Source organism: Pristiophorus japonicus, chromosome 17 (genome assembly GCF_044704955.1).
Source record: "Pristiophorus japonicus isolate sPriJap1 chromosome 17, sPriJap1.hap1, whole genome shotgun sequence".
NCBI lineage: Eukaryota > Metazoa > Chordata > Chondrichthyes > Pristiophoridae > Pristiophorus > Pristiophorus japonicus.
Window position 1 is genome coordinate 30,550,410 of NC_091993.1, and position 19,997 is coordinate 30,570,406.

The window sequence follows — 19,997 nt, forward strand, 5'->3', positions numbered from 1 at the left end:
GCTCTACAGACTGTTCCCAGCGGACGCACACGGAGACGAACATCAACCATCGACTCGGTCCTTTGGTTGGCCCGAAACGTGCCGGCCTCCCAGAATAAGGAGCTGTCCGCAGCCGAGTGCTGCTGACTGCCGCACTCCAACGTGACACACTGAAGCTCGGGGCAGTCGCCACAAAGACACGACAGGAAAAGGCCACAGCCTAAGACCGTCCGGCCGCTGTACACCAAGGGGCTAGAACCTGTATAAAACCCCCCTTGGGCTGTATGCAGCAGGAACTGTTCAAATGGAAATGCACATGTAATCTTTCTGTAAATTGAGCACCATATACTGCATTTAATTTGTACAGTGATAGATGTAATGTTATTTGTGATTGTATGGTAATGTACTTTGACAAGTATTGTAATGTATGTTGACAACATTCTATGAATAAAGTATATTGCTGAGAAAAAAATTATTGCCCATCCCAATTGCCCTCGAGAAGGTGGTAGTGAGACACCTTATTTCAACTGAGTGTCTCGCTGGGCCATTTCAGAGAGCAGTTAAGAATTAACCACATTGCTGTGGGTCTGGAATCACATATCGGCCAGACCGGGTAAGGGCGGCAGATTTCCTTCCCTGAAGGACATTAGTGAACCAGATGTGTTTTTAAGACAATCCGGTAGTTCCATGGTCACCATTACTGACATTGGCTTTTTATTTCAGGTTTTATTAATTAACTGAATTTAAATTCCCCAGCTGCCGCGCTGGGATTTGAACTTGTGTCTCCGCATCATTAATCCGGGCCTCTGCATTACTAGTCCTGTAACATAACCACTATGCTGCCAGACCCCTGAATTGTGCCGATAACGGACATTACCAGCAATGCCGACATGTCCGCAATGAGCCAATCCTATCCCTTGAAGCAACAGGAACATTTTTCACACTTGAACTCTTGCAGGCATTGATCAATTTAGTGTGTGGAATAACCTCCTGTGGATACAAGGTTCAATAACCAAAGGGCTGAGGGGTGCGAGTGGAAGATAAATTAAAAACTAATCTGCGGAAGCAGTATTTCAGTGAGTGGGCAATCTATGGAACAGGCGCCCTGGGGAAAAGGTGGAAGCAGTCAGTATTGATTCATTTAAAAGCAAATTCGATGGATTTCTTTCAGAAAACAACATTTTGTGCTCCAGTATGTGAGTAATGAGAGACGTGACGTGTGGAGTGTAGTGAGCTCGGGGGGGGGGGGGGGGGAAACAGGTGTTCCCTGTGGTGGACCTGTGACCCCAAAGCTCTCCCCCACTGGGGGTTTTCCTCACCTTGTGTCTGGGTCTGTTGTAAACCCATTGATCGCTGTGATTGGTCAACAACCCCATTGTCGTTGGATCGTGGGACTACCAGAACACTGATGACAACGCATTTGGGGAGGGCTAACAAGGCAAGGGAATTCACATTAAATGGTAGGACACTGAGACGTGTAGAGGAACAAAGGGGCCTTGGAGTGCAGGTCCACAGATCCCTGAAGATAGCAGAAGTTAGATAAGGTGGTAAAGGCAACATACGGAATGCTTGCCTTTATTAGTCAGGGCATAGAATACAAGAGCAGGGGGGTTATGCTTGAACTGTATAAAACACTGGTTAGGCCACAGCTGGAGTACTGCGTGCAGTTCTGGTCACCACATTACAGGAAAGATGTGATTGCACTTGAGAGTACAGAGGAGATTTACGAGGGTGTTGCCTGGACTGGAGAATTTTAGCTATGAGGAAAGATTGGAGAGGCTGGGGTTGTTTTTTTTGGAACAGAGGAGGCTGAGGGGAGACCTTATTGAGGTGAATAAAATTATGAGGGGCCGAAATAGAGTGGATAGGAAGGACCTATTTCCTTTAGCAGAGGGGTCAACAACCAGGGGGCATAGATTTAAAGTAATTGGTAGGAGGTTTAGAGGAGATTTGAGGGGAATATTTTCACCCAGAGGGTGGTGGAGGCCTGGAGCTCACTGCCCGAAAGGGTGGTAGAGGCAGAATCCCTCACCATATTTAAAAAGTACTTGGATGTGCACTTGAAGAGCCGTAACCTACAGGGCTATGAACCGAGAGTTGGAAAGTGGGATTAGGCTGGGTAGCTCTTTGTCAGCCGGCGCGGACACGATGGGCCGAAATGGCCTCCTTCCGTGCTGTAAATTTCTATGATTCTATGGACCAGGGAACTAAACCAGGTTCGAATGGCATGGGTTTTCCTTCTCATCAGACCACTGGCTGGGGAACACAGCGTAACATGAGCCAACCACAGGTGAAGAGGAAAGAGGGAGGGAGCAAATAGAAAAAAAGGACATGTTTACCCACATAACCATCAGGCACCGCTTAAGTGGGTGATTACATAGGAATAGGAGGCGGCCGTTCAGCCCATCGAGCCTGTTCTGCCATTCAATAAGATCCTGGCTGATCTGCGACCCAACTCCATACTCCCGCCTTTGCTCCATATCCCTCAATACCTTTGCTTATCATCATAGGCAGTCCCTCAAAATCGAAGAAGACTTGCTTCCATTCTCAATGAGTTCTCAGGTGACTGAACAGTCCAATACAGGAATTACAGTCTCTGTTACAGATGGGACAGACAGTGGTTGAAGGAAAGGGTGGAGGGGACAGGTTTGCCACACGCTCCTTCCGCTGTCTGCGCTTGGTTTCTGCATGCTCTCGGCGACGAGACTCGAGATGCTCAGCGCCCTCCCGATGCCCTTCCGCCACTTCGGGCGGTCTTGGGCCAGGGACTCCCAAGTTAACAGAAATAACACAAGGATCCGGTGCAAGAGACCGGACAACAGACTGCCTGGGCGCTATCTTGGTCTGGAAATGCCGTGTGAAATTTAACAATCGAAAGCGCGAAGAAACACAGATGGATTTTAAATGACGTTTGTTTCATTCAGTTAATATTTGGATTTACTCTCCATTTTGGTCCGATTTTCAGGGTGCCTATAGATTAATTTCAATACCTTTTTAAAAAAATTTATTCGTTCCTGGGATGTGGATGTCACCGGCAAGGCCGGCATTTATTGTCCATACCTGATTGCCCCTTCAGAAGGTGGTGGTGAGCTGCCACCTTAAGCCACTGCAGCCCGTGTGGTGAAGGAGCTCTCACAGCGCTGACTTTGTCGCAGCGGTTTGGTACAACGGAGTGTCTCGCTGGGCCATTTCAGAGGGCAGTTATGAGTCAACCACATTGCTGTGGGTCTGGAGTCAGACCGGGTAAGGAAGGCAGATTTCCTTCCCTAAAAAGGACATTAGCGAACCAGTTGGATTTATCCAACAATGCGGTAGTTTCATGGTCACCGTTACTGATACCAGCTTTTTATTACGGATTTATTTAATGAACCAATTTTAAATTCCCCAGCTGCCGTGGTGGGATTTGAACTCGGGTCTCCGGATCATATCCAGAACTCTGGATTACTGGTCCAGTAACATAACCACTATGCTACCGTACCCCTAATTAACAAATGGTCCTTATCAATGACAAAGCGCATTAGTCACCAGCTTCACAAGTCGGTAAATCTCTGTAAACATGATTATTTTTGTTTTAATGGGCGAATGTTTTTTCCATTACAGACAAATTGACAATTCCCTTCACCGGGGGTTTCGAACACAGCTTTCAGTTCCGTTACTGAGTGGACCAGCAGCTTGTATCGCGATTGGGGTGGGGTCAGAGAGCGGAGGTCATTAAAATGAGATTCAACTATCATAAACAGCGAGGTCTATAATTAGATAAATGATACTCATTCACACAATGATCGTTCCAGTCACAATATAAATTGATAACCATTTGGTGCGGATGAGGCATAAAATGATGTCAAAAATTAAACAGAAGCTTATTCAGTAACATCATTCAGTAACAAAAAAAACAATAGCATAGGCCAGTCCAGCTGAGAAATACCACTGTGACTCCATTATATAAAGGATCTACTGGAAAAATAGTTCTTTCAACTGCATCAAAGAGGTAATAAAGTACAGCAGGAACCCGGTGCAAACCTACAAACTACATTAACCTGCTGCACAGGGAAAGCACTATGGTTAACTTAGTTAAATTAGAACTCAGACTTGGCCAGCCAAGTAACGCTATCGAGAAAACTCTACACTGCAGTTGGCTTCAATCTGGAATTACACCATGTGAGCGTTGCTATAGGAACGCTTAATGCGTTCATTCTGAAATTGCTTCCGTCGGGACATTTTAATGTCAGCATTCGCCTTTTAATTTTAAATGGGTTAACCCTCTCTGCTGATAGAGAAGGAATTTCATCCAAATGCGTCAGGTACGGATGTACTGATGGTTGTACAACATAATTTCACAACTTTTTTTTTTTAAACAAAAGAAACGAGTAAAATGCTGATCTAGAAACAACCAGATTGTTTGTGTGTCGAAGCCAGGATTGTTGGAAGCTTTTCTTATACAGTAATAAACAATCTTTTCTGTTCTCTGCTTTAAAGTTATCCCAGAGTCCCTGGGGTTGAGCAGGACAATACAGCAATTACATTGATTTGGGCGGGGGGGGCGGGTACATCATTAGAAAGAGAACCCATGCCACTTTATTGCGAACGATAGCAGTGTCCTGAACTTGACGATCACAAACTTGGACACAAAACACGTGGCGTGTGCGCGGCAGGAGCTGCGAGATCGATGGTCCCTCCTTCCCTGTTCCCTTCGCACCGAGGGGCCACACTGTCGAAACTCCGATCAGACAGAGAGCAAGAGAAGCCGGGTTGGACCATAAAGAGGGTGGGGGGGGGAAATCAGAGCTCAGGTTTTTGATTAAAAAATAAAATAAAAACTGCAAAGGTGGGAAATAAAAACAGAAAATGCTGCTGATTTACAGCCTCGCTCGTCAGCCAATGAAGGGGAACTGCGCGCATCCAGGTCTTGTATCCTTCATCGGAAGGTTCTGACCAAGGGCGCAAACCTCGAACAGTAACCTAGCTTTTCTCTTGATCGTCAACGACTGACTTGTTGCATTCTGATGGTTCCTTCGCTCAACGATAAGTCTCTCGGTCACAGGACACAGGAAATGAGGGAAAATAAATGGCTTCTTTTTTGAAAGGCAAACAAAAAATTTCCAGGCCCGCCAATTCAAAAGAAGCCAGCAGGTGGCAGCGAGCCTCACCTGTCCATCCTCCGCCCCGGATGTCAAGGGTCGGTGCGTACTACCGAGCGCCAATACGCGGAGGTTCCATCACCACCACTGGCGGCTCAAAACAGCGCATTCTCACGGCGCCCTTTGCCGCTGTAGTTTTGGATGGGGAGTAAAAAATAAACCCACCCCCATTCTTAAATTTGTAGCAAGTGCGGAAATCTTCCTGCGGATTCAAAACTCGTTGAATCTCAGGAGCCCGGCTGCCAAGCAAAAAGCCCGACATCTTTTTTTTTTTTAAAACAGGAAAAAAGAAGCATTCTTGCATTTGGCTGTAGGGTTTCGCAATGACTTTCCATACTCGAGTTTTGACAATGTTACCAACATCAAATCCTACCCCAATAACATATTGATGAACCACAACAGAGGCCACACCTTAACCTGGGGGGGTGACGAACATGTTTCTGCAGTGACAGATATCCCAGGTGGTCAGGGAAAGCGCTCGGGTTTGGGGTGGGAGATGAGTGACGAGAGAGGTGCGCATTCCGACAGGTAGTCGGTAGATGCGAATTGGGAATGGCTTTACGTAGATTTTTTTTGGGGGGGAAAAAATGGGGGAAATAAACAGACGAAGAATTTAGGCCATTGGGATAAATGCTACAGCAAAGCCACGAATGGTCTGGTTACAGCCGTTAACACAGCAGTAGTAAATATTTGGCCTCCGGAGTTCTGCTAGCACACAAACTCTTGCCGCATCCGGATAATCTGCAACAGGGCAGCTTGCACATCTTCATCCATGTGACCCTGCAAACAAGATTGGAAACAAAGATTAAAACATTTTCCTCCCATGCAAGTTATTTTCTTAACATGAGATATCGGAGCAGTAGGTCATTTGGCCCCTCGAGCCTGCTCCGCCATTCAATGAGATCATGTCTGATCTGATCATGGACTCAGCTCCACTTCCCCGCCCACTCCCCATAACCCTCGACTCCCTTATCGCTCAAAAGTCTGTCTATCTCCACCTTAAATATATTCAACGACCCAGCCTCCACAGCTCTCTGGGATAGAGAATTCCACAGATTTACAACCCTCAGAGAAGAAATTCCTCCTCATCTCCATTTCAAATGAGCAACTCCTTATTCTGAAACTATGCCCCCTAGTTCTAGATTCCCCCACGAGGGGAAACATCCTCTCTGCATTTACCATGTCGAGCCCCCTCAGAATCTTATACGTTTCAATAAGATCACCTCTCATTCTTCTAAACTCCAATGAGTATAGGCCCAACCTTTCTTCATAAGACAACCCCTTCATCTCAGGAATCAACCTAGTGAACCTTCTCTGAACTGCCTCCAGTGCAAGTATATCCCTTGGCAGGGAATGCAGGAAAGGGACAGGTGAATTGTAAGAGGGAGAGTACATTCATAGAATGATACAGCTCGAGAGGCCATTCGGCCCATCGTGCCTGTGCCGGCTCTTTGAAAGAGCGATCCAATTAGTCCCACTCCTCCTGCTCTTTCCCCCATATCCCTGCAAATTTTATCCAATTCGCTTTTGAAAACTATTATTAAATCTGCTTCCACCGCCCTTTCATTGCACACCATCATAACTAGCTGGGGAGCATTTCCCCTCTGGTGCTTTGGCCAATTACTGACCCACCCACCAGTGGAAACCGTTTCTCCCGATCTAGATATCAGAAATGCGAGGGTCTATATAATCGGGAAAGGATGAACAGGCTGGGTCTCTTTTCTCTTGAAAAAAGCCTGAGGGGTGACCTAATAGAGGTCTTTAAAACGATGAAAGGTTTTGATCGAGTGGATACAGAGAGGGTGTTTCCACTTGTGGGGAAGAGCATAACTAGAGGCCATCAATATAAGATAGTCACCAAGAAATCCAATCGGGAATTCAGAAGAAACTTCTTTACCCAGAGGGGTGAGAATGTGGAACTCGCTGCCACAGGGAATGGTTGAAGCGAATAGTATCGATGCACTTAAGGGGAGGCTAGACAAGCATATGGGGGAGAAGGGAATAGAGGGTTATGCCGATAGATTTAGATGAGGAAAGACGGGAGGAGGCTCGAGGGAAGCATAAACACCGGCAGGGACTGGTTGGGCCGAATGACCGGTTTCTGTGCCGTATATCCCGTGTAATCCTATTAAAACCTCCTCATAATTTTGAACATCTCCATTAAATCTCTCCTTAACCTTCTCTGCTCTCAGCTTCTCCAATCTCTCAATCATTCTAGTAAATCTCCTCTGCACCCTCTCCAAGGTTTTGACATCCTTCCTGAAGTGCGGTGCCCAGAATTGGACCCAATACTCCAGCGTAGACCCAACCAGTGATTTATAAAGGTTTTAGCACAATTTTCCCTGCCTCGGGGGGCATGTGTTGAGACACAGGATAAAGCAAGAGTTTGGAGACATAATCCTGTGTCATGTTCATCAGCTTGCAGCAAGATGTTTGAATGCCGCGTCTTCTCAATTGACGCGCATTGCGTGTAGCAGCACCTTACCCAGGAACTCAACTGCACGTGTGGAGAAAACCGAAACACACAACAGCAACTTGGATTTATATAGCGCCTTTAATGTAGTAAAACTTCCCAAGGCGCTTCACAGGAGTATTATGAGACAAAAGATTTGACACCGAACCATACAAGGAGAAATTAGGGCTGATGACCAAAAACTTGGTCAAAGAGGTTGGTTTTAAAGGAGCGTCTTGAAGGAGGAACGAGAGGTAGAGAGGCGGAGAGGTTTAGGCAGGGAGTTCCAGAGCTTGGGGCCCAGGCAACAGAAGGCACGGCCACCAATGGTGGAACGATTATAATCAGGGATGCTCAAGAGGGCAGAATTAGAGGAGCGCAGATATCTCAGGGGATTGTGGGGCTGGAGGAGATTACAGAGGTAGAAAGGGGCGAGGACCATGGAGGGATTTGTAAACAAGGATGAGAATTTAGACACCACATCTGACCAGTGGTGTGAACACCTGGTAAACTTCTGCTTCAGTTAAGCTTTAGCAGGACGAGAGTTCCATAAACGCTGTTTACTGAATGGATTAACATTCATCAACCCCACTGAAAAATGTAACAATCATTTCATAACGGGTTGTGAATCTTTTCATAAAATTGGAAGCGCTCCAGAGACAAGGTTGAATACAATAGCTGATCTAGCTTTCTATTGTCTGGATTATTGGAACTGCTTTCCTGTGATTTTCTGTACAGCAGTGTTAGTCAGCCTACCTGTGCAGCATTCAGCAGGTGCGTTCGATAAATCGCAATGACCTCCCGGTGTTGCCTGTCAGCATCCTACGGAGAAAGGGAAAATGCAACGGTGAGAACTCGGCAACACTTCAAAAAGCATCCGATCTGATTAAATCAAATGGTCTCCACTCCAGTGCAATGCAGGAAAATTGCCTCGCTTCTTCTAAAGGTTGTCGTTATAAAAGAGTTGTGCCGCTTTGAGCGGAGAAGATTGTGAGGAGGATTGATAGAGGTGCTCAAAATCATGACAGGGTAGAGAGAGAGAGAAACTGTTCCCATTGGCGGAAGGGTCGAGAACCAGAGGACACAGATTTAAGGTGATTGACAAAAGAACCAAAGACGACGCAAGAAAAACATTTTTACGCAGCGAGTGGTTAGGATCTGGAATGCACTGCCTGAGAGGGCGGTGGAGGCAGACTCAGTCACGACTTTCAAAAGGGAGCTGGATATGTACCTGAAAGAAAAAGGTTTGCAGGGCTGCGGGGAAAGGGCGGGTGGAGTGGGACTGGCTGAGGTGCTCTTGCAGAGAGCCGGCATGGGCTCGACGGGCCGAATGGCCTGCTTCCGTGCTATAACCATTCTCTGATTCTATGAGCCAATGGCTGTCAGCGAGACTTTTGGAAAAAGTCATACAACGCGCGGCAACATAGGAGAGGTACAGCGCACTGAAGCGAATGCGTAGAAACAGGTGGATATGTGATAGCGAGTAAGAGACTGTAATCTAAAGGGAAGGGGGCAGATAAGTCAAATGACGAGAGTCATCCATCAGAGAATTATGGAGACAACGAATCAATTCTGCAGCCATCACTAGGGTTGAATGAAGAGGTTTACTGACAGCAAAATATGAGCACTTTAGAACATAATTGGACTCTTAGAGGAGACAAGTGCCTTAAATCACGCAGTGCATCAGTCCTCTTGGTTTTTTCCCTCTTTAAAAAGGGACTGGTTCACATTGATCCATGCTACTCAATGCCAAGGCTGCTGTACGCACCCACAGAAAGTTCTGCAATCCCATCAACCCCACCCCCCCGCACCCAAAAAATTCAGGACCGAGACCAGGGGAAACTTCTTCACTCAGAGGGTGGTGAATCTTTGGAATTTTCTACCTCAGAGGGCTGTGAATGGTCAGTGGTTGAGTATATTCAAGAGAGAGATCGATAGATTTCTGGCTACGAGGGGAATCAAGGGATATGGGGATAGTGCAGGAAATTTGAATTGAGGTAGAAGATCAGCCATGATCATATTGAATGGCGGAGCAGGCTTGAGGGGCTGAATGTCCCACTCCTGCTCCCATTTCTTGTGTTCTTCCGAGGAAGCTTTATTGTCTGAGATTGTTTACTCTGGAAGAAACATAGGAACAAGGAGGAGGCCATTCAGCTCCTCAAGACTGTTCTGCCATTCAATTAGATCATGGCTGACCTTTACCTCAACTCCATTTATCCACCTTTTGCTCCACGTCCCTGGCTCGAGAAGCTCGGCACCATCCAGGACAAAGCAGCCCGTTTGATTGGCACCCCGTCCACTACCTTCAACAATCACTCCCTCCACCACCGGCGAGGCTGTTGACATCCCAGCAGCACAACTTCAGTCACGCTCCCTCGCCACCGTTAGCGCTCCAGAGTAGCGTGCAACGCTTCCCTTTGCGCTAATTGTGAATACCCCAGTTGGAGGCGGTAAACATCGTCCGGTGCTAAAATTAGCACCCAGCTGGTGTCACCGCCTCAAATCGGGCTATAACGAATTTCTAGCCCGCTTTACACTTTACCTGCAGCACACAGGCATGGAAGATGCATTAGAGAAAAAAAAACATGTAATATTCAAAATGGGAATTGAATATTCCTCTGGTGCACAACAAGTTAAGTAGAATATCAGAAAAAAAGATTAATTGCTCTTTAACTCTCGGCTCTGAAATGTGCAAGTGCTGTTTAATTCATTTAATATTTGAAATCTAACACGTTGGGAGTCAGGCTGATTAAACTTTAATGTTTTTAGTTGGATCCTCACGACTTAAATAACATAATAGGAGCAGGAGTAGGCCACCTGGCTCGAGCCCGCTCCGCCATTTAACAAGATCATGGCTGATTCGATCATGGACTCGGCTCCACTTCCCCGCCCGCTCCCCATAACCCTTTACTCCCTTATCGCTCAAAACTCTGAATATATTTAAGGCGGAGATAGACAATGACCCCGCCCTCCACAGCTCTCTGGGGCAGAGAATTCCACAGATTTACAACCCTCAGAGAGGGAGAATAAACAGAATGTACCGGAGGTAGATTGCTGTTACAAATTAAAACTGCAGTTGGCATACAAAGCAAGCAATTTAACTCAACCTTTCAGATCATTTTATCCGAGAGGTGACGGGTCTCCCAAACAGATGAGCTGGTTATCGGGAGCGGTACAGACCATCCTGCCTAACAAGAAAAGGCAACGCACCCCGGAAAATCCTCAGCACACGATCCCAACAGTTGCTCCCACCCCGCTACCGTCTCCTGGCACCTGACCTGCGTGAGGTCAGTGGGTGCCTGCATCACTACATGTGCATGTACTGCCCTGGGCAGCCAGTATATCCCTCCCTTGGAAGGTTGCCCAATGATCCGTGAATGCGTAGTTTGTAGATTTGTTAAAACTAACCCGGCAGGAAAAGGTGAGGGTGTGTAGATTAAGCCATCTGAATCAAATTGGTTTCCTATGGTGGTCCTATTTAGAAAAAATTGACTTTTTCTACAATCCATTAAACTCCCTAGCAGAGGGAGGCTGCTGCTACCCGTGCTACCAATCTAGAATACTCCCACCTCTCTGCTCTCTCAGCGTTAGCCGTGGCTCAGTGGGCAGCACTCTCGCCTCGGAGTCAGAGGGTTGTGGGTTCAAGTCCAACTCCAGGGACTTGAGCACATAAATCTAGGCTGACACTCCCAGTGCAGTGCTGAGGGAGCGCTGCACTGCCAGAGGTGCCATCCTTCAGAGGAGACGTTGAACCGAGGCCCCGTCTGCTCTCTCAGGTAGACGTCAAAGATCTCATGGCACTATTTCAAAGATCAGTAGGGGAGTTCTCCCCAGTGTCCTGGGGCTAATATTTATTCTTCAACCAACATCATTAAAAATAAAACAGATTATCTGGTCATTATCACAAAACAGTCTGTGGGAGCTTGCTGTGCGCAAATTGGCTGCCGCGTTTTCTAGTGACCACAATTCAAAAAGTGCTTCACTGGGTGTAAAGTGCTCTGGGACATCCTGAGGTCGTGAAAGGCGCTATAGAAATGCAAGTTCTTTCTTTCCACAGCCGAGGAAGGATTGGCGCCCATGTACCAGGCCTCTGTCGTTGCCTCTCTGAACGCTCCCAACATGGGCTCTATTTCTTTCCTACCTGCGGAGGATTTTAATCATCAAGACTCTGATCGATCCGGCACCCCATCACAAAAAGAAATAGGAGCAGGAGTCGGCCATTCGGCCCCTCGAGCCTGCTCCACCATTAAATACGATCATGACTGATCTGATCTTGGCATCAACTCCACTTCCCCGCCCGCTCCCCATAACCCTAGACTCCCTTATCGTTCAAAAATCTGTCTAACTCCACCCTAAATATATTCAATGACCCAGCCTCCACAGCTCTCTGGGGCAGAGAATTCCAAAGATTCACGACCCTCAGAGAAGAAATTCCTCCTCATCTCCGTTTTAAATGGGCGGCCCCTTATTCTGAAACGATGCCCCCTAGTTCCAGATTCTAGTTCACTCTACAGCAGAGCACACCACTCTAACATGCTGCGCTGCCGGTTAAGACTTTCCTCCAAATCAAAATCAGCATTTTCAAAGAATTAACGATTAACTTTAAAATCAGCTAGGAGGTGTTACTGAAGGGAGAGTGAATACAAAAGCAAAATACAGCGGATGCTGGAAATCTGAAATAAATACAGAAAATGCTGGAAACACTCAGCTGGTCGCGCAGCGTCTGTGGGGAGAGAAACAGATTTAACGTTTCAGGTCGATGACCCTTTGTCAGAACTGGGAAAAGTTAGAGATGTAACAGATTTTTAAGCAAGTATCGGGGCAGGGAAAGGGGGGAGGGGAGGGCAGGACAAAAGGGAAGGTCTGTGATTGGGTGGAAGGCAGGAGAGATTAAATGACAAAAGGGATGATGGTGCGAGGCGAAAGGAGATGGTACTGGAACAAGTAAAGAAACAAAAAGATGGGTCAAGAGGGGGTGTAAATGGCTGAATCATCAACAGCTGTCATGGGAAAGAGAAAATAAACAAGGTTATGGTCTGAAATTGTTGAACTCGATGTCGAGTCCCGAAGGCTGTAAAGTGTCAAATCGAAAGATAAGGAACTGTTCCTCATTAATACTCTGAGTGATGCACTCAAACATTCTGGACAAAACATGCCTGTTCCTCTGGGCCTATGATCAACACTTGCAATTTAAACAAGCATTTAAACAGAAAAGTAAGACGCAATCCTTTCCAACCTTGTCCTTTAAAGATACAGGACTTCCGAAAACCGGAATTGTCGGAAAACCGGACATTTCAGCAAGCGACAAGGAGCGGAGGAGGATCGGCGGGCGGCAAGGTCTGAAATCCGGCAAAACCCAAAACTCGGCGCAGATTTGGTCCGCAGCGAGGTCCGAAATCCGGCAAAACCCAAAATCTGGCACAGACCCTGCCCCAAGGATTCCGGATTTCAGACATTGTGCCTATACAACCTTGTCGAGAGCGCAGTGAGGCTAAAGCTTCCCTCTTTAGGATGCGTTGGATCCCGATTTAATATGCAGGGCCCTCCCTGGATTCTCCACATGTTGAGAAGACGCGCGCACAACATCTGGTCCACTTACAGCCAGCTGCTGCTGCAGGTCTTTGATCTGAATCTGGAAGGCCTCCATCTGCTGGCTTGGTCTCTTCGGGTTATTGGCAGAGTATGAAAGCTGCGACAGACCATTCAAAGCTTGTTTTAGCCGCTCCACGTCATTTAAAAGCTCCGTTATCTATGGGTAGGGAAAAGAGAGAGAAACGAAAGTAGAGTTTGGTCAATTTGCACACCAAGGGCTCACATCACAAGGCGGAACGGAAGCGATGGCTCAAGTTCGATTTGGAATAAAATACATATTGGAACCCCTGAAATGGATGTGAAGGAAAGACTTGCATTTATATAGCACCTTTTACGACCTCAGGACGTCCCAAAGCTCTTCGCAGCCAATGAAGTACTTTTGCAGTGTAGTCACTATTGTAATGTGGGAAACACGGCAGCCAAATTGGCACACAGCAAACTCCCACAAACAAGAATGTGCTAATAACCAGATAATCTGGGTTTTTTTTTTTTTTAAAGTGATGCTGCTTGAGGGATAAATATTGGCCAGGACATTTGGGGAGAACTCCCCTGCTGCTCTTCAAATAGCGCCGTGGGATCTTACACGTCCACCTGAGCAGGCAGACGGGGCCTCGGTCTAACATCTTATTCCAGAGACTGCACCTCCAACAGTGCAGCGCACTGGCACTGGGAGTGTCAGCCTAGATTGTGTGCTCTAGTCCCTGTTTCTCCTTCAAGTCCCAGTCCAAAGAACAAATTGTAAACAAGGTTCAGCTTAACATTTTGTCCCTGCAAGAACTAAAATCCCTCACTCTATCTCCCAGACATCTCAACTACTAAAAAGCACGCACATTGTTCCTTTGGCTAAAAGGAAGTTAAGAGAATCTTGGGCACCTCAACATCTTCCTTGACTTAGTGCCATTATCACAGGGTGTGACAAGCAGAGCAGCTGAGAACCAGACATCACGGGGGCTTGAAGCCCCTTACCCTCATCGGGGCCACAGTCAATATATCCTACTGTTACATGCAAAGAACCAATTCTCTTGCGGTATTCCAAAGCAGGATACGTGGACCCCAATTGCTCCTCATGTTTCAGTTACACTGCCTTTGCTGAAAACAGGCAAAGTTAGTCAGCTCAGGAAGACCAACGATTGCAAAGTATTTACAGCACAGAAACAGGCCACTCGGCCCCACGCTCCGTGCCGGTGTTTATGCTCCACACGGGCCTTCTCCCACCCCTCTTCATCTCACCCCATCAGCATATCCTTCTATTCCTTTCCTCTTCAGGTACTTGTCCAATTTCCCCTTAAATGCCTCGATACTATTCGCTTCAACCCCTCCCAGTGGCAGCGAGTTCCACATTCTCACCACTCTCTGGGGAAAGAAGTTTCTCCTGAATTCCCGATTGGATTTATTACGTGACTATCTGATATTGATGGGCCCTAGTTTAGGACTCCTAAACAAGTGAAAACATCGTGTTTAAATAAACACCTCTGTTGACTGTTATGGACGCAACACCGGCAGTGCCCAAATGTCAATGCAAGCCACCATTACCTTGTTATCCTTAGCCTCAATTTGCTTGGCAGATTCCTGAATACTTTTTTGCAGATCACAGATTGTTGCCATGGATTCATCGTATTTATTTTTAAGCTCCTTAATTTCTTGTTCAAAACTGAAGGTTCTCGATTGAATGGTCTCCTTCTCATTTTTCGCTGACAGCTCTTCCTCTTTGGCGTGCAACGCTTCAGTACACATTCTCTCATGCTTCTCTTTCAACTTTGCCAAGTCTTCATTTAATGAGGTTACCTGCGTCTCCAAGGAGCTCTTCACTCTTTCATGCTCGGATAAGTCAATCACTCCCCTTGCTTCAAGTTCTGTAATCGTTCTGGTCAAGGCTTCAGTATTCGCTTGCAGCTTGGAAATCTCCACAACTCTTCCTTTTATTTCTTCCTCTCGCTCATTCAGCTGGTTCTTCAGCTGAACAATATTCACGTCCATCTTCTCTGTCACTTGCGCATGCTGCAGGAGTGGTAGAGAACTCTTCTTCTGATCGTCTAATTGGAGTTGCAAGTTTTCTACTTTTTGTTGCTCCTGTACATATGAAGTCTTTATCTTCTCCTTTTCCTTCTGCAGCTCCAAAGCTCTCTTGCTCAGTGATGTCTTCATAGTTTCAAACTCTTCAACAAGAATGTACTGTGACTGTATTTTCTCTTCCAGTGCCTGGATGTCCAATTGCAGCCTGGCATTTTCCTCCCGTGATCTTTCATTTCGCTGCTCAGCATCTGCGTACTTCTTCGTCACTTCTTCCACATGCTCTTCCTTTTCTCCCATACCATTGACAAACTTGCTTTCCATTTCTTCATACACGTCTTTGGGGATGTAATGTTGCTCCAAGTTTTCCTCCAAACGCGCAACTTTTTTCATCAGCTCTTCAGTCTCCTCCTTGTATCTCTCCACTTGCTCCCGGACCACAGAACATTGCCGGGTCTTCTCCGACAGCTGCTCCTTCAGTTCCTTCACTACGGCATTATATTTATTTTGTTTCTCCTCGTAGTTTTCCACGGGAACAAACTGTGACCGGAGGGATTCCTGCAGTGTGTGAAGTTCATTCACCTGGTTTTCCTTTTCTTTGTGAAGCTTGACAGCTTCTTCCTGCACCTTCCTGTAACTCGACAGAGACTCGTCAACCTTCACCTGCAGTCCCTCCACTGTTCGGGTCAAGGCAGCCTTCATTTCTTCGTGCTGATATAGGGCGACGTACTCTTTCTGCATTTGATCCTGAAGGATGATTAGCTGTTCTTTTATACGTTTATTTTCTTGCTGGCCCCTTGCCAGCTCACCCTGCGTTTCACTGTATTTCTTTGTTACCACCGACAGTTCCAACGTATCTTTCTCTGTAGTGATATTCAATTCGTTTTGTAACTCTTCATGTTTTTCCAGGGGCACGTACTGATTCTTCAAAGCGTCTTTCATGGCAGCGATTTCTTTGAGTGCATTCTCTGCTTGTTGTTGCACCTGGCTGTATTTCAGGTTGAGCTCTTCCAATTCCCGCTTCGATTTGCCAGCAGCGGAATTCAGAGCGGTTATTTCCTCCTTGTGTTTTTCTGGAGGCACGTACTGAGCCTGCACGCGGTTCAGGTCCTTGCTTATAGCGCTCTTCTCAACTTTCAATCTTTCCGTTTCTTTCACCGCCTCCTCGTACCTGAGCGACACCTCGGAGATTTGCCTGTTCAGCTCGTGAGCAGTTTGGTTCATCGAAGACTTCATTTCATCGTGCGTCTTCAAAGGTACATACTGAGCTTGGATCTTATGCTTCAAGTCTTCCAGTTCAGCTTTGAGGCAAACACTTTCCTCTTGAATAGCTTTGTTTTCCCTTTGCAGCTGCTGATGCTTTTGGGTCACATCAGATAGCGTTCCACTCTGGTCATCAATGGCGCTCTTCAACAGCTGATGCTGCTCAACCTTCACCGCTATCTGAGCTTTCTCTCGCTCCAGTCCTTTCTGCAGTTGGACAACTTCCGCCTGAGCTCGTTCGTATTTACCCCTCACTGCCAGCGCATGCTTATCCTTCTCTTCCAGAGCATTGATGAATGAATTCCTCATATTCTCAAACTCTTCCGTGGGCACGCACTGTGATATCTTCATCTTCAAGCTCTTCACTTCACTTTCGAGTCTGGCAACCCTCCTCTCTGCCTCTTGCTTGCTTTGCTCCGATGCACCTAAAGCCTTCTGCAGCCTTTGCGCCTCTTCCTTGTACCTGTCCACTTCCTTACTCTCGACCGATTCCTGGATGGATAAAACGCCCAGTTTGATTTGGTTTTGCAGCCTTTCCACATCGGCCACAGCCTCCTCGTGCTTGGACTTCAGGTCCTTCAGCTGGCTTTTCAGCTCCTCCACCACCCGACTGCCCCCCGCAGAGCCCTGCTTCGACAGGTGGTCTTTGAGCGCGTTAACATGGGCTTGCAGGATCTTGACTTTGCCTTCCGACTCGAACATCCGCTTCTGCACGTCGCCCAAAGCATCCTCCAGCTGCCTTATCTGCTCTTCCGATTCCTGCTTCACACGGTCACACTCGTCTCGCAAGACTTCGCACCGCTTGATCCTGTCCGACAACTCCAGCTGGAGGCTGCCGATCTCTTTTTTCGCCAGCTCAAACCTTCTTCTCATCATTTCTAAATCCTTCTTCAAATTGCTTTGACTCACTAGTAACGCTTCACTTGACCCAACTGCTGATTTGGAAGAATGCTGAAATGAAAAGGATTGAAATAACCATTACTGAACACAACAACTTGTATTTATATAGCGCCTTTAACATAGTGAAATGTCCCAAGGTGCTTCACAGGAGTGTTAGGAGATAAAAAGTTTGACACCGAGCCACACAAGGAGAAATTAGGGCAGGTGACCAAAAGTTTAGTCAAGGAGGTAGGTTTTAAGGAGTGTCTTGAAGGAGGAAAGAGAGGCAGAGAGGCGGAGAGGTTTAGGCAGGGAGTTCCAGAGCTTGGGGCCCAGGCACCAATGGTTGAGCGATTATAATCAGGGTTGCTCAAGAGGGTAGAATTAGAGGAGCGCAGACATCTCCAGGGGTGGGGCTGGAGGAGATTACAGGGATAGGGAGGGACGAGACCATGAAGGGATTTGAAAACAAGGAGACATTAGGACAGGTGACCAAAAGCTTGGTCGAAGAGGTAGAGCCCAAGGAGTGTCTTAAAGGAGGAAAGAGAAGCAGAGAGGTTTGGGAAGGGAGCTCCAAAGCTTGGGCAGCTGAAGGCACGGCCGTCGATGGTGGAGCAATTAAAATCAGGGATGCTCAAGAGGCCAGAATGGGTACACAATGATTATTGATGTTCTCACATAAACAGCTAAAGTCATGCTGGAATCAATGACCAGCTCTTTACTGGTATTCAACAACTCCATACAGACAAGCTCAGTAAATCTGTCAAGATTCTCCTCACCAGATCAGCACCACTTTTTCTATATTCTCCGTGTAATTGAAAGAGAGACAGAAATAATGTTAAAGCAGAATTATCTTTCTAAAATAAAAGGATATTTATGACAATAAGGGCTGGAAATTCGGTATTGCCTGCTCTGAGGCAGTGACTGTGCCGGGCGATATTTATCGCCTCAAAGGGCACTATTCAGTTGCATCACCCCAGGGAGAATGGAGCACTAAGGGAAATGTTCCACACTCCTCTTCGGGCACGAACGGAAGATAGCGCAGGAGGCCGACTCAATTTTTGCCGCTAGGACGCTGGCTTCCTCGTGTCTCAAGATGATTAAAAAAAAATCCTGGTGAAAATTTCAATAAAAACCTCACCCACACTTCCCCCACTACTGCAACAAATAAATAGAAGTTTAAAAACTGAAATTTCAGCCTTTGCCTTGCGCTCCAGATATTACCACCCCGGGATCGTCACTGGACCGACTACTTTCCCCTACAGGGTCTCAGCGCCGGGCGCTACCGCAGGCAGAAGAGTCAATTTAGCCAACGCGGGGCTACGGGGGCGTTGCACATTTGGTGATGTCACCCAGTGGGCGGGGCTAGCGAGTGCAGCGCAAACTGCCAGCGCCGTCGCTAAACCTTCACTGGGGCGCTAGCGGATGGCGCTAAACAACTAAATTTTCCCCCCTAAGTGTTTACATTATTGCCGCTATATTCTTTAAATCAAGTTATTTTTTATACACAAGTCAGGCAGTGTAGAGACAGCATTTACCTGTAACTCTATGCCAGGGAAGTTCGCCGGCTTGACAATTTCTTCTTTCACTAAATTTTCATAGGAAATGAAACATAAAACAAATATTTAATCCAAGGATTCAGTGTCCATGAAGCTATTTTCTTCATTTAATTAAACTTGATCTTCCAAACGTTCACTTCATTACATGGGCTGCTTATGTTAAATGATGTAATGTGATATAAAGTGCACCCAAGATTAAACAGCAACAATGTACCATCATAAGAACATAACACAAGACCATAAGAATTAGGAGCAGGAGTCGGCCATTCGGCCCCTCGAGCCTGCTCCACCATTCAATATCACGGCTGATCTACGACCTCAACTCCACTTTCCTGCCCGATCCCCATATCCGTTGATTCCCGTAAAGTCCAAAAATCTATCGATCTCAGCCTTGAATATACTCAAATATTCAGCATCCACAGCCCTCTGGGACAGAGAATTCCAAAGATTCACCACCCGCAAGAGTATTATTATATTATTAGCACAACTCGTCTGAAGGAATTCAGAGAATTCAGAATACATTTTGTTTAAAAAAAAACATGAGGCAAAACTGCTATTGAGCAACAAATTAATTCCAAGGGAATTGGGATTGTGCGGTGGGGACTGGAGTTTGGCTCTTCACTCCTAGAATCTGGGTCCAAATTCAGCCCAGACCGAGGAGATTAAAGTCTCCGCTGTCTGCAAGGGTGTCGTATGGCATGAGTACAGGGCAGTCAGGCTACAGCTCAAAATCATATTCATCATAGGCGGTCCCTCGAACGAGGATGATTTGCATCCACAAGAGTTCACAGATGTTTCAATGAAGGACCCGATATTCCAGTCCTGAACTTCAGGGGTGGAAGATGCCTGTGCGTGGATTTTTTTAACGTGTGATGACCGTTGCACACCAGCCACCACACGGGCTTGACAGAGTTCAGCCTTTATCCAGTGGCAAGGGTTAACCAGGACGACTGGAGACCTGCTCTGCTGCACAGACCTAGTGCGTGCACATATCGCAGTGTGGGCTGGCCCGTGCTGCCCCTGGGCCCTCGCCTCTTCTGGGCCCCGTACCCTCATAACAACTTGCATCGTACAGCTCAAAACAACTTGCATTTATATAGCGCCATTAATGTAGTAAAACAGCCC

At 46.7% G+C, this 19,997-nt stretch overlaps 1 protein-coding gene across 2 annotated transcripts in view; it reads right to left on the minus strand.

Annotated features, from left to right (window-relative positions):
• Positions 1–3,534: 3,534 nt before the first annotated feature.
• uacaa (uveal autoantigen with coiled-coil domains and ankyrin repeats a) overlaps positions 3,535–19,997 on the minus strand; it is a 171,541-nt gene continuing 155,078 nt past the window's right edge. For both annotated transcript variants that reach the window (XM_070858555.1, XM_070858554.1), the window contains 5 exons: positions 18,852–18,901; positions 14,695–17,385; positions 13,169–13,318; positions 8,326–8,391; positions 3,535–5,897 (listed from right to left, as the gene is read on the minus strand). In XM_070858555.1, the coding sequence (XP_070714656.1) occupies positions 5,826–5,897; positions 8,326–8,391; positions 13,169–13,318; positions 14,695–17,385; positions 18,852–18,901 (3,029 nt within the window). In that variant the 3' untranslated portion in view covers positions 3,535–5,825. The remainder of the gene's footprint in view (positions 5,898–8,325; positions 8,392–13,168; positions 13,319–14,694; positions 17,386–18,851; positions 18,902–19,997) is intronic.